General features: G+C 44.8%; 2 protein-coding genes across 2 annotated transcripts; one reads left to right on the top strand and one right to left on the bottom strand.

Annotated features, from left to right (window-relative positions):
* Window positions 1–247: 247 nt before the first annotated feature.
* Window positions 248–6,651, top strand: LOC124707859 (guanosine nucleotide diphosphate dissociation inhibitor 1-like; the record flags this gene model as incomplete). Its single annotated transcript, XM_047239554.1, is given in 13 exon segments — window positions 248–337; window positions 2,702–2,764; window positions 2,888–2,971; window positions 3,248–3,355; window positions 3,503–3,675; window positions 4,383–4,494; window positions 4,665–4,745; window positions 4,836–4,898; window positions 4,977–5,078; window positions 5,404–5,528; window positions 5,653–5,863; window positions 5,941–6,015; window positions 6,290–6,651. Coding segments are annotated over 13 exon segments (1,341 nt in total). The 3' UTR covers window positions 6,347–6,651.
* A 1,548-nt stretch (window positions 6,652–8,199) lies between these two features.
* Window positions 8,200–9,615, bottom strand: LOC124648857 (putative F-box/kelch-repeat protein At1g15680). Its single transcript, XM_047188549.1, has 2 exons — window positions 8,912–9,615; window positions 8,200–8,812 (listed from the first exon to the last, which is right to left on the bottom strand). Exons 1-2 carry the CDS (start codon window positions 9,613–9,615, stop codon window positions 8,200–8,202), a joined length of 1,317 nt encoding a protein of 438 aa, XP_047044505.1.
* Window positions 9,616–11,887: the final 2,272 nt, after the last annotated feature.

Here is an 11,887-nt window from a genome sequence, read left to right as displayed (position 1 = left end):
CGAATGACCGAGTCAGGTTTTATCCAAGGAACCGCACACGAAAGCGACGGGGCCGTGTTCTCTCCTCTCCTCTGAGTGCCATCGCACGCGCATCCGACTTCTTCCGGTTCTGGAACCCAGCCCGCAACCGCTGCCTTTTGTCAACTCCACTTCTCACCACCGCCGCCGCACCACCTCCCGGCTCCAGCCCCTCCGTCGCCGACGCCTCTCGCTCCCCGGAGCCAGCTCGCCGAGGGCCCGCCGCGCCGCCATGGATGAGGAGTACGACGTGATCGTGCTCGGCACGGGGCTCAAGGAGTGCATCCTCAGCGGCCTCCTCTCCGTCGACGGCCTCAAGGTCTGCCGCTCCCCCTCCCCCCAATCTGGCTCGCTACTCCTACGATCCGCCGCGCCCATGCTCGGATTTCGCGCCCAGTGTTCCCCGTCTCGCTTCCGTTGCCCGGGGTGGACTGGATCGATCGCCGGAGCGCGCGCGCTGCATCGTACGGCGCCAGGCGGTGCCGCGCATGCTTGATCTGGGCTGATTTGCTGCTGGATAAACCCTCCGTCTGTGGTGCGCGTGAGCCGATCCAAAGGGGCTAGCCACTGACTCGCCCATTTTCCGAGCTTTCTGCTGAGCTGAGCGAGGTGTATTCCCAAGGGAGGGCGATATCCGATAGCTTCTGACTTTTACCAGCCTGGTGGTCCTTCGTGTTGGATATGTAGACTACCGATGACAAAATTCAAGATAGATCCAGGATTTTTTGAAAAGATGAACTGGCCGGCGAGTAATTACATGACATTTCAGTGTCATCGGTTGGTGCCAAATCGGATGATTCATGTCGACTCCGGCGCCTTCGCCTGCAATGCCTGTGTGTTTGACGGATCGACGGGAAGTCAGGACTTTGGTCCAGTTGGTCCTCAATCAAGCTGTGCTTTGCTGGCATGCCAGACCCCACGACGCTACCTAGCGGCGGGCTAGCTGTAGCAGTAGAATTTATTGCTACCTTTCTTCTTGCTTTGTTGTTAATTTCCTTAGCTTTCTAGCTGTTGTTTTTCTTTGGCAGGTATTTTTGTTTTCTGGTTTGTTTTGTTCCCATTTGTATTTTTGCGTAATCGTGACGCTTAATACAAAATGACACACACTTAGATGCGTGGATAAGAGAAGAAGATCGAATGATTTGTATGAATCCATAATGAGTGGATCATCAACAACATCTGTTTTCTTTATAGGAGTAAAGATTAGTGAGATACTAGGCATCCAGACTGGGAATGCCTTTGGTTTAGCTGTGGAAGTAAGCTGTCAAGTGTCAACAAGCCCCGTCTTAAACTAGCACAATAGGGCCTTGCTCAACTTGGAGCTGAGCTTGAGTCTTGGTGGAACTAAATTTGAGCTTTAATCACTGTGAGGGTTGGCTGTGGAACAGTGGCTCGCTGTCGCGGCCCCTCTGGTGCTGACCTCTGTGCCACTGCCCTTTACCACCACCTCTTGATTCGACTCCAGTTCGAGCTCGATGCAGTCAGCACCAGCAGTGGAGCATCACAAGGGACATCAGGTTCAGTGGACCCAATGAATACAATGCAAATCAAGAGAAAATTAGTCATACTCACTATTGATTTAAAGGGGTGAATCCATTATAGTGATGAATATGACACCAGCAGTCTGCTCGTCTAGATTTGGCCCTGGTTGATGCCAAAGTCAAGCAGCAGCAACACAAAAAGCAAGAATAGAAGGCCAGCGATGCCTATGACGTGATGAGAAAGGCAGCTGCGCCATGGTCAGAAGAAATAGCAGGAATGAAAGATAGAAGGAAGTCATGGGACAGGAGAAAAAGGAAAGGAAGACATGTTAGGGTCACTGTCTGATGTAGTGCCGTGTCTGGTCATCCGGCGCAGACGTGGTTCCACGCACTTGTCTCAACACAAACTTTGATATAAAGCTGCATATATCCTTTTGCTCGACAAAAAGTTTGTGATAGAAATATCCTTATGGTGAATATTATACTAATATAGACAAGGACATTGGTTAGTTAGAAGGGCAAGGGCATCGGCTAGTTAGAAGGATTTTTTGGGATGTGATAATGAAGTGAATAATCTTGAGGATTTGATTAAAGATTTCTTCCTTAGATTTCTACAAGAGTTTAATTTCAACATAGGGTTTATTTTTATTTGTTTCTGCGAAGCAGTTATCTCTGTGCGTTTTCCATTAGTAGTTCTTTTGAGGTGGGGAAAAGAATCAGAGGAAGGTACACGTGAGTTCATATGCCTGCCTCCCCGGTCTATTGAAAACATGCTAAACATGAAAATCACCGTGAGAAACTTACGCAAATTATTTCTAACAAAGTGACCTAATTATTTTTTCCGCTAACAATAGAATCTGTATTAACAAGTAACAACTACCACGTCATCCTGATGCATCTTTGTACAGATATGGACATAATCATTTATGTTAAACAGCAGAAATATGAGTAGAGTTTTTATGTTATTCCAAAAATTGAAAAACATGAATCTCAAAGCACATTAAGTTCCTGATTGTTCACCCACTCCACTATTAACGACATGGTATTGGTATTTTTTCCGAGCCTGGATATTAAATAGCTCACGAGCCTTGTGCCTTTTAATGGCCCTATTTAAAAGTACTTGCATTTTAAAGCATAATGTAGTAATGCTGGATTTTCACTTTTTGAACCACCTTACGGATGTGTGTGTGATGATTTTGCAGGTGTTGCACATGGATAGGAATGACTACTATGGTGGAGATTCCACTTCTCTCAACCTTAACCAGGTAAGCAATTCCAATGAGTTTATTTAAATGCTAGATGTTCTAGATGTGTTAACCCATTTCTTGTGAAAGATTTTTTTTACTACACATTCTTAACCACAGATTGTAATTCTCGTTTTGGAACAGCTCTGGAAGAGATTTAGAGGGGAAGACAAGCCCCCGGCACATCTAGGCTCAAGCAAAGATTACAATGTTGACATGGTTCCAAAGGTACTAGTCTCCTCCCATCTAAAACTATATTTATAGCACAGCTAGACCACCTATGCTTGCGATGATGAAACAAACAAATCCTGATGATGGTGCATTATTTTTATCTTGATGGGAAACAAATGGAGCTTCTTTATGCAATAAAATGTGGTGATTCCTGATTCAACAAAGTATGAACATCTCATGTATTACTAACAGGAAAAAAAAAAGAGCCTGTATGGTAGTTGTCCAGATTTCTTTCTTTTTTCATTGATTGTCACAAAACATTTATGTGATCAGTTTATGATGGCAAACGGGACATTGGTTCGGACCCTCATTCACACTGATGTAACGAAGTATTTGTCATTCAAAGCTGTTGATGGGAGCTTTGTCTTCAGCAAAGGGAAGGTAAATTCTTAAGCTAATGTCCGCCCTTTTGTCTTCCATCAGCATCACAATCACATTTCCTGTATCTTCCATAGGTTGTTAGATTCTGTAGTCTGATCCTATGCTAGAGGTGCAACTTACCTTGTTTCTGTCATTGTGTTCAATCAGATCCACAAGGTTCCTGCGACTGATATGGAGGCTCTGAAGTCTCCTTTGATGGGCCTTTTCGAGAAGCGCAGAGCAAGGAACTTCTTCATTTTTGTCCAAGACTACAACGAAGCTGATCCAAAAACACATCAGGGATTAGACCTTACTACGCTGACAACTAAAGAATTGATAGCGTGAGTGCATCAATGGTTGCTGTATTCTGTCCATTTTGCTTTGTTAGTAATGTTACTCATGAACAAGTTGCAACATTCCAAGCCGCCACCCTAGTTTGGCTGAGTGAATCCTAGTAGTTGTTGGAAAGTTGGGATTAGCCCCACAAGTATAGCGGTGTCAGGGACTTAGGGTAGCACACAATGCCTGGAAACCATGCATATAAACGTATTTCAAGCAAATTAAGCATGAAAGTGTATGGGTTGGTTTCAGTGGCACGTATGAGTACTGTTCGATTCCAGCTCTTTAGTTTCCTCATAAAATTGCTTACCATATGTTCTTTTTTTTTTTCGAGAAAACGCAAAAGACTTTTGCGTTTCATTGCATTGAAAAGATAGAGAGGTTTACAAGCCTCCTAGGAGGGAGAGAACCAAAAAGAAAATACATCAGTGGACGTCCCAGGTTGTCGGCAGCACTACCCTTAGACCCTTGGCCCCTGCCTTAGCCCACTGAACTGCCTCCTCCATGATGTCGTCCACCAATCTAACGATCGATGGCTGGCTTCTGTCGAATACGCAGGCATTGCGGTGTTTCCATATGAAGTAGGCGATATTGCTTGTAACAGTAGTCCTTGGCCTTCAACCATATGTTGCGAGAGGATATTTCCTGTCCTTGTTGTTATCCCTTTCTGCACAAAAATAATTATATGTTCCCATTTGTGCTTTTTCAGAAAATATGGTTTAAGTGATGATACAGTGGATTTCATTGGCCATGCACTTGCCCTCCATAGGGATGATCGTCACCTCAATGAACCAGCACTTGATACTGTGAAAAGGATGAAAGTAAGTCTTGACAAAAGCTCTGCTAGATGGTCCTTGCTTGTTATACAAGTGTAGTTGTCAATTATCCACAATCCAATCCCTGTAGTTGTTCTTCCTTTTAGATGTGCCATTTTTTTTGGGTTGTGCTCTGTTCACAGATTTCAGTTACATTTACCATCATCTGCTTTTAGTTATATTCAGAGTCTCTTGCACGTTTTCAAGGGGGATCACCATATATTTATCCGTTATATGGGCTGGGTGAGCTGCCACAGGTCAGTCAGTTTTCAGTTAGCTATCCCTGTATTGTTACTACAGATACATGCAAGATAACTCATATACCATGCTGCTTTCTTACTCTACAGGGTTTTGCACGCCTAAGTGCTGTTTATGGTGGTACTTACATGTTAAGTAAGCCAGAGTGCAAGGTAATATTTTTCACCTGCCCATTAGTAATCGCATAACAAATAACACACTTTTTCACATGTGCAACCCATTTCATGTAGGTGGAATTCGATATGGAAGGTAAAGCATGTGGTGTGACATCAGAAGGTGAAACCGCAAAATGCAAGAAAGTTGTCTGTGATCCTTCATACTTAACGAACAAGGTGAATATTCTTGTTGTCTGTATTATGTTTTCTATTCCATTGTTGCTTTCACAATCAATCACGGACCGCATTTTTGCAATTCATGTCTGGCATCTATTTTCTATTTTGCAAGAGTTGTCTCATCTAGCATGCTTGGCCTTCTTCTCACCTTCCTTTGTTCCTCTTAAGTACTAACCCATTGCAAACACATTCAGTCTAGTTCTGGCCTTTCATCTTCGTTTTTTTCTTCCATTCCTGAGAAGTTCATATTGACTGCAACCCTCATCTGGCACTTTGTTAGTATCTTGCTTCCAAATGATGATGTTTTGGTCATGTTTTTCAACAGGTTAGGAAGATTGGCAAAGTTGCACGCGCAATTGCTATTATGAGCCATCCTATCCCAAATACAAATGAGTCCCACTCAGTTCAGATTATTTTGCCACAGAAACAACTTGGACGCAAATCAGACATGTGAGGCCTATCTCAAGCCCTAACAGTTTTTGTTTAATGAATGGCTATGTTTATGACTCATCACTTGATTGAATCGATTATGCAATCCTCATTAATGATATTTCTATTGGTGCTCTCTTGTTAGGTATGTCTTTGGTTGTTCATACACTCACAACGTGGCACCAAAAGGGAAGTTCATTGCATTTGTCTCCACTGAAGCCGAGAGTGATAATATACAGTCCGAACTGAAGCCTGGCATCGATCTACTTGGTCCAGTAGATGAGCTGTTTTTTGATATGTATGACAGATATGAACCGGTGAACGAACCATCTCTTGATAATTGCTTCATCTCAACGGTAATTGTGCAGCTTATGTATCACAGCAATAGGTTTTGCTGTTTTAAACTGTTTTATGACAGTTCTTCTCTCTGTAGAGCTATGATGCTACCACACATTTTGAGACAACTGTGACAGACGTTCTTAACATGTATACAATGATCACCGGGAAGGTAATGTTTCATCCTCATATTCCTTTCAAAATATGTATGCTTCTTTGATATTAGTTTAAGCTAACTAGGGCTTTACATCCTATTAGTATTTGTATCTCCTTTATAATGGTGAAAGTTCCTTTCCTGTACGCTGCTGTACCTTTGTAAATTGCCTTGTAAAGCGGCTGCGCAATTTGGTTATGGAACATGACAGCAGGATTAAGTAGGTCACAAAAAAATGTTGCTGACTAGCTCTACTTCACATTCTAACTTTATTTTCAATTCCTCATTGCAGGCTGTTGATCTTAGCGTTGATCTAAGTGCTGCTAGTGCTGCTGAAGAAGAATACTAGGTTTGATAATCAAGATCCGATTACTGGTCTGTGACATACTCAAAAGGGGACACCGCAGGACAAACCATGACAAAAGGCTTATCTACTTCAACCCCAGATTAAACTTGATTTTGTGGCCATTGTGTTCTGCATGCTTGTTGCTAGCAGCAATGTGAATTGTTGAATTAAGACTATTGAGCTGTGCTGGTTTTATTTATTTAGTATACTTCAGTAATTAGTGGACGGTGTAAACAGTGAACTGGGGTGTGCTTTTATGTATGTATCATAACTGTTCAGTAGTTTTACAAGTCTAGTTTCTTTCCTCCGGTAACTGTTTGCCAATCTAGTCTTGATCCACATACCCACGGGTAAAAAAAAAAGCTTGAATAACTCCTGATATAAATAAACTACACCGCAGGGTCCTTCAAAATTACTGGTAGACATGGTTGGCTTGGTCAAAGCAAATACAAGGTACACGAACAAGTTGCAAGTGCATGGCCTCAAACATGAGTGCTCTATCTGATATGTGCACATCTTCAAGTTGGTATTCCAAATTATTTGCAAGTACCTGCTCATTTTGGGTTCCAGGAAACTAATCAAGCAACCTAGATCCAGCGATGGCAGAGACGCCAGAAACGATCTCCTTGCCTTGGTGACCTTGCCAAGGTCGAACTTGGTTGCCTTGAACTTCATGTTGGTGAAGGTGGGTTCCTACCGAGCTGTGATGCGGCGTCTACGACGAAGTTTGGTGACAGAGTCCTTGACCCTCTTGGCGTGCCCACTGAACTTGCGCAACTCGTACTCGTCCGCACAAGAAAAGTTGGAGTGATCTTCAAGTTGAGCTTCCAGTTCTGATTTTTTTCTAGCTATCTCCTCATCTTCAAGTAGAGATTCGAATTCGTTTCCAGGAAACTCGGCCATCCAACAAGGCGTGTATGGGAAAGATACGGTTGTCCCTTCTTCGAAGCTTCTTGGGCGACGCTAGGCGTCGGTCGGCCGACCGGCCAACCCAAAATCGGTCGTATACCCTCCGTCGGATCAAGATCCAACGTATGAAATCAGCATAAGCTTGCTTTTACATTCTCCCCCTCCGTTTCTATGAAAATTAACCCGCAGTACCCAGCTTCTCTACAGAAACGAAAGGGTATAACGTCTTTGGTTCTGAACTTTCCAATATTTACAATAAATATACCACCGCGATCATTTACCTCTAGGCAGAGAGTATTACAACAAAAAATTATTAACCCGTGTACAAAAAATATTTCTATTACAACAAAAGTACCATAAAATTTATCAAAAAATAAAATTGCAATAAAGTGGTTAAACCAACATTTTTTTTGCCGCAAATTGATTTACAACAAAAGTCGCCAACGAATTCACCAAAAACCACATACTATTGCAACAAAAAAATCTATATGTTTGCAAAATAGTTTAGAGTGGTTAAGAAACAATTAATTTGCTATAGATCAAATTACAACAAAAATCACTAATTATGTTTACAAAAGTCTCAAACGATTACAACAAAATATTCACTTGAATATTAGCACCAAGAAATCTAATAAAAATTGTTTACAACAATAATCAACAACAAAATCCAACAAAAATATTATCTATATATTACAATAGTTCAACAAAATTTCAGCTACGTGGAAGCTAGCTAGCAGTTGCACTAGCTGATGGGACGTGCATGTGCTGATGTGCATGCATCAATGGATAAAAAATACTCGTACACTGACGAAGTGTATGCATGTGTTAATCCGGCTCTGCGCTCGGCTGGAGGTTTTCTGCGAATCATGTGGGTGGCGCGGTTGGAGGTTTCTGCGTAGCACGTGGTGACGCCCGCGCGGTAGGATGCCGGGCCATGACCGATTTTTCTACCGTGATCGGCCGACTGAAACCAAGCGTTTTCCTTCTTCGAAGTAATGGTTATCTGTTGGTTCTGAACAGCCCAAGTCCTGGAATTTTGAGCTATTCCAGTCATAGGCGACTCCTCTTCCCCTATGTAATTCAAAATAGACAATCTCCTTATAGGGGTGGAATCCAAGGAAATGTGAACTTCCACTATAATACACCCCTTCAACAACATCTTCAATGTAAAGAAAGTTATCCTCATCAGAGTTCCAGTCATATTTCTCTTCCACGGGTGGTCTGTAACGTCCATTATGATATTCCTCCCTGATCTTGCGGTTGTTAACGTCCTGAAGGATCCACGGTTTGCCTATTTGTTGAGTAGAGTCCACCCCAAACCTCTTACGATAATTGTGGAACCTGCGTTCAAGAGTGCTAAGATCGATATCGTAATTGAACACCCATTCAGTTTGATCGTGTGATTCATCGAGGTGCCAAAGCTGAAGCATGTTACAGTACTTATGTTTTGCGCAATAGACCCCTCTCAACGATCTCCCTAAATGGTAGTCATTTCCTCTCATCTCATCGGGAGCCGGTAGTTCAATTACTTTGTACGTGTGGTCTGACAAGGACATTCTGCAAAATTAGACGAATAACAGCAGGAGTGAATCTTATATTTTTTGTTAGATTATAGATAGAGGAGAATGACGACTGAGGAGATGTAGCTATATATAGCTGGTAAGATAGCCATGTTGGCAATGGATGTAGAGCGTGCTTCGCCAGTAGACGGCATGATACAGATGGTACCATGGATCGAAATCCATGTTACCGACGATCCCTGCGGCCTCCCCTTCCCGAAGAAAGGTCTTATCTCCCCACTGACCGGCCGTCGAGGAAAACACATGCAGTACATAGAGGGCGGGAGGCCACTCCGATTCAAGCAAGGCCTTGTCGTCCGATTTGTCGGGATCTGGCAGGCGCGGGATGAGGAAAACCTCATAGTGTGGCGACACGGCGGGATCGAACGCGAGGTAGGCGCTCTGGCTGAACCCCGGCATATGCGGCGGAGGACGTGGGGGCAGACGCGCCCACCGCCGTGTGGCCGGGTTGACGACGTAGTCGCGCTCTCGATCGCCGCAGAACAGGAGCCCGTTGCAGTGATCCGTGACCTTGACGCCTTTGCTAGGCAGGAAGTCGAGCCCTCCGCAGATCGCCGGCCCCGTCGAGGGACGGGAGAAGAACTCCGAGAAGTCATGGCCGGTGAAGTTGATGAAGATGCCGCGCACCGAGTGCGAGAGCAGGTGGCGTCGCAGGCGGGCGTCGACGGTGTCGCGCCATGCCCTGCAGACCCGCCGGGACGCGGCCAGGACGAGCGGCGCGAGGCGCCGGAGGACCTCCGCGAGGACGTCTTGGGGAAGCGCCGCGGCCGGCTGCGGCGCCATGATCGGTCCAGTTCGCGATCTACTGTTATGGACCTCTGGGGCCGTGTAGATATTAGCAAATCTTGGACGGCTCTCCGGCCGGAGTATTTGGACACGGAGTCGGATCATCACGACGGGGCTTGCCGTGCGACCATCCGTGCGCGACGTTAAAAATCTATCGAGCGGCTGCTATTCCCGCACCCCCTAGCGCTGGGGCCATGCATATCCTTCCGATGTGTACATATTACCTTCTGTCTGCCATTCCTATACACTGAACATGTCGGCGCATACTGCGCGCCGCACACCGCCGCGTGGTACATACTCCGGCTAACCCAGTTCGGGTTCGGCCACTTTCTTTTTTAACCATTTTTTTTCTGTTATGTATTTTTTTCTGTTTCGTTTTTTCTTTTTTATAGGGTTTAAAAATGTTAAAATAAAACAAATGATTATTATTATTATTTTTTGCAATTTAAAAAGTTCAAATTTGAAAATTGTTTAAATCTGAAAATTGTTCAAATCTAAAAACTATTTAAATTAAAAAATTAAATCTAAAAAATGTTCAATTTTGAAATTTGGTTGGTTAAAAAAATGGTTAGCTTTAAAAATTGTTCAAATTTTGATTTTTTGAATTATTAGGATTTTACAATTCGTTCAAATTTTAGAATTGTTCAAATCTAAAAATTGTTCAAATTGTAAAAAATTCAAAATTTGAAAATAATATAATTTTCCAAATATGTTAAAAATATAAACTATTCATTTTAAAAAATGTTCAAATTTTGAAATCGTTCAATTTTAAAACTACTCAAATTTTAAAATATTCATATTTCAAAAAATCTTGGAAAAAATATTTTTGAAAGGTGTTAGATTTTGAAAAAGAAAATATTAGTAACAAAAAAGAAACATAAAAAAGCAAAAAATAAATAAAAGAATCGTACCTGAGGGTAATGGGCCGCGGCCCAGCCTACCCGACCTGGTCGGTGGGGTGGGCGGCACCCGGCACGAGCCGACCAGGTCAGCCTATAGCTGTCCTCCTTCTATCAACTATGGACAATCGCATCTGGCCCCGCTCGTCCCAGATGCGAACTTGGCTTGAAACGTTTTGTCCCTGCTCCTCTCTCCTAGGCGGCGGCGGCCAGATCCCATCTCCACCGGCGTGAGCTCTAGGCCCCTCTCCCTCCGCTTGCCGCTCCGGTGGCGGGGAGGGGAGGGACCTCGTTCCTCCTCCGTTTTGTAGTTTGGGCTTGTCCGCTGTGGTGCGTCGTTGGGGTGGTGGGAGCGGCGCCCGGGCAAATAAATCTGCCTCAACTCCACTCCCACACCGGCGGCGACCTTCACGGCGGCGTCTCGGAGTTGTTGGCAACGTGTGCTTGTCGATCTTTCGGGTCGGCAGCTTGGTCTTCTCGCCGTTCTTCGGATCCGGCGAGATCCGTTTCTCGACGTGTCACCGGCGTTTGTCGTTGTCCACGACGGCGCCGGGGGCCGGGCGAGGTGGTTCTTCCGGAGCGAATATGTTGGTCCGGAGGTGGTGGATATGCCGTTCTTCTCCGACTTCGTCGATGGGAGGCGGCGTATCTTGGTCCAAGACAGCACGGGGCGTCCCCGGTCGACGTGCCACAGCGACATGTGCCTCGCTGCTTACAGCAGGCCTGTTCATCGACTCACAAAGCCTCGTTGGCGATGGTGCTCTTTTGGATCTTGCAATGGTGGAGGCTCGGCGTCTCTTCTTGCGTTCGTCTCGGCGGCGTTGGAATTGGACGGCGGCCGCTGGCTACGGTGGTTGCAGGAAACCCTAGGGATCGTTTTGTATTTCACGATCTTTTAGGATTTTATCTGCAAATTCAAGATAATCATTTTATCTCGGTTTGTCTTTTAGTTTCCACATGTGTTGCTTCATGTAACTTGATTTTCGATTAATGAAATATGTGGTTGCTCTCAAAAAAAAAAACTATGGACAATCGCTGGAACCCATCCAAGAAATACATAGTTGCGTGCCAAAATCAAGGTGACGTCATGGGCCTGGTCGCCTCGCCGACGCTGCACCTAGCCTTCGCGGCATCCTCCACCTCGCCGCCCGCAGGGAGTGAGACAAGCACTAACCCCTCTAGGCACCTTCTCCAGCTTCACAGGCTGCCTTCCGCCGAGACCATTTGGGCTACCGTTGGTCTGAATCGCTATGACACCTTCCGCCGAGGAATAGAGGCGTTGTTGTGCTCATCCAAGTCGAGGCACCACATTCCTGACCCTGAGGCGGTAGAGCGGCGAGATCCATCGAGGGGTTGGGGCTGGAGACCGG

This window comes from Lolium rigidum, chromosome 4, assembly GCF_022539505.1.
Source record: "Lolium rigidum isolate FL_2022 chromosome 4, APGP_CSIRO_Lrig_0.1, whole genome shotgun sequence".
Classification (NCBI taxonomy): domain Eukaryota; kingdom Viridiplantae; phylum Streptophyta; class Magnoliopsida; order Poales; family Poaceae; genus Lolium; species Lolium rigidum.
This window is presented reverse-complemented; position numbering and strand designations above follow the sequence as displayed.

Excerpts from the sequence above, each read along its gene's own strand:
- LOC124648857 (XM_047188549.1), bottom strand. The coding sequence starts at position 9,615 with ATGGCGCCGCAGCCGGCCGCGGCGCTTCCCCAAGACGTCCTCGCGGAG. Across the intron at positions 8,813-8,911 it reads TGCCAACATGGCTATCTTAC|CAGAATGTCCTTGTCAGACC; the intron begins CAGCTATATATA and ends CGTCTAATTTTG.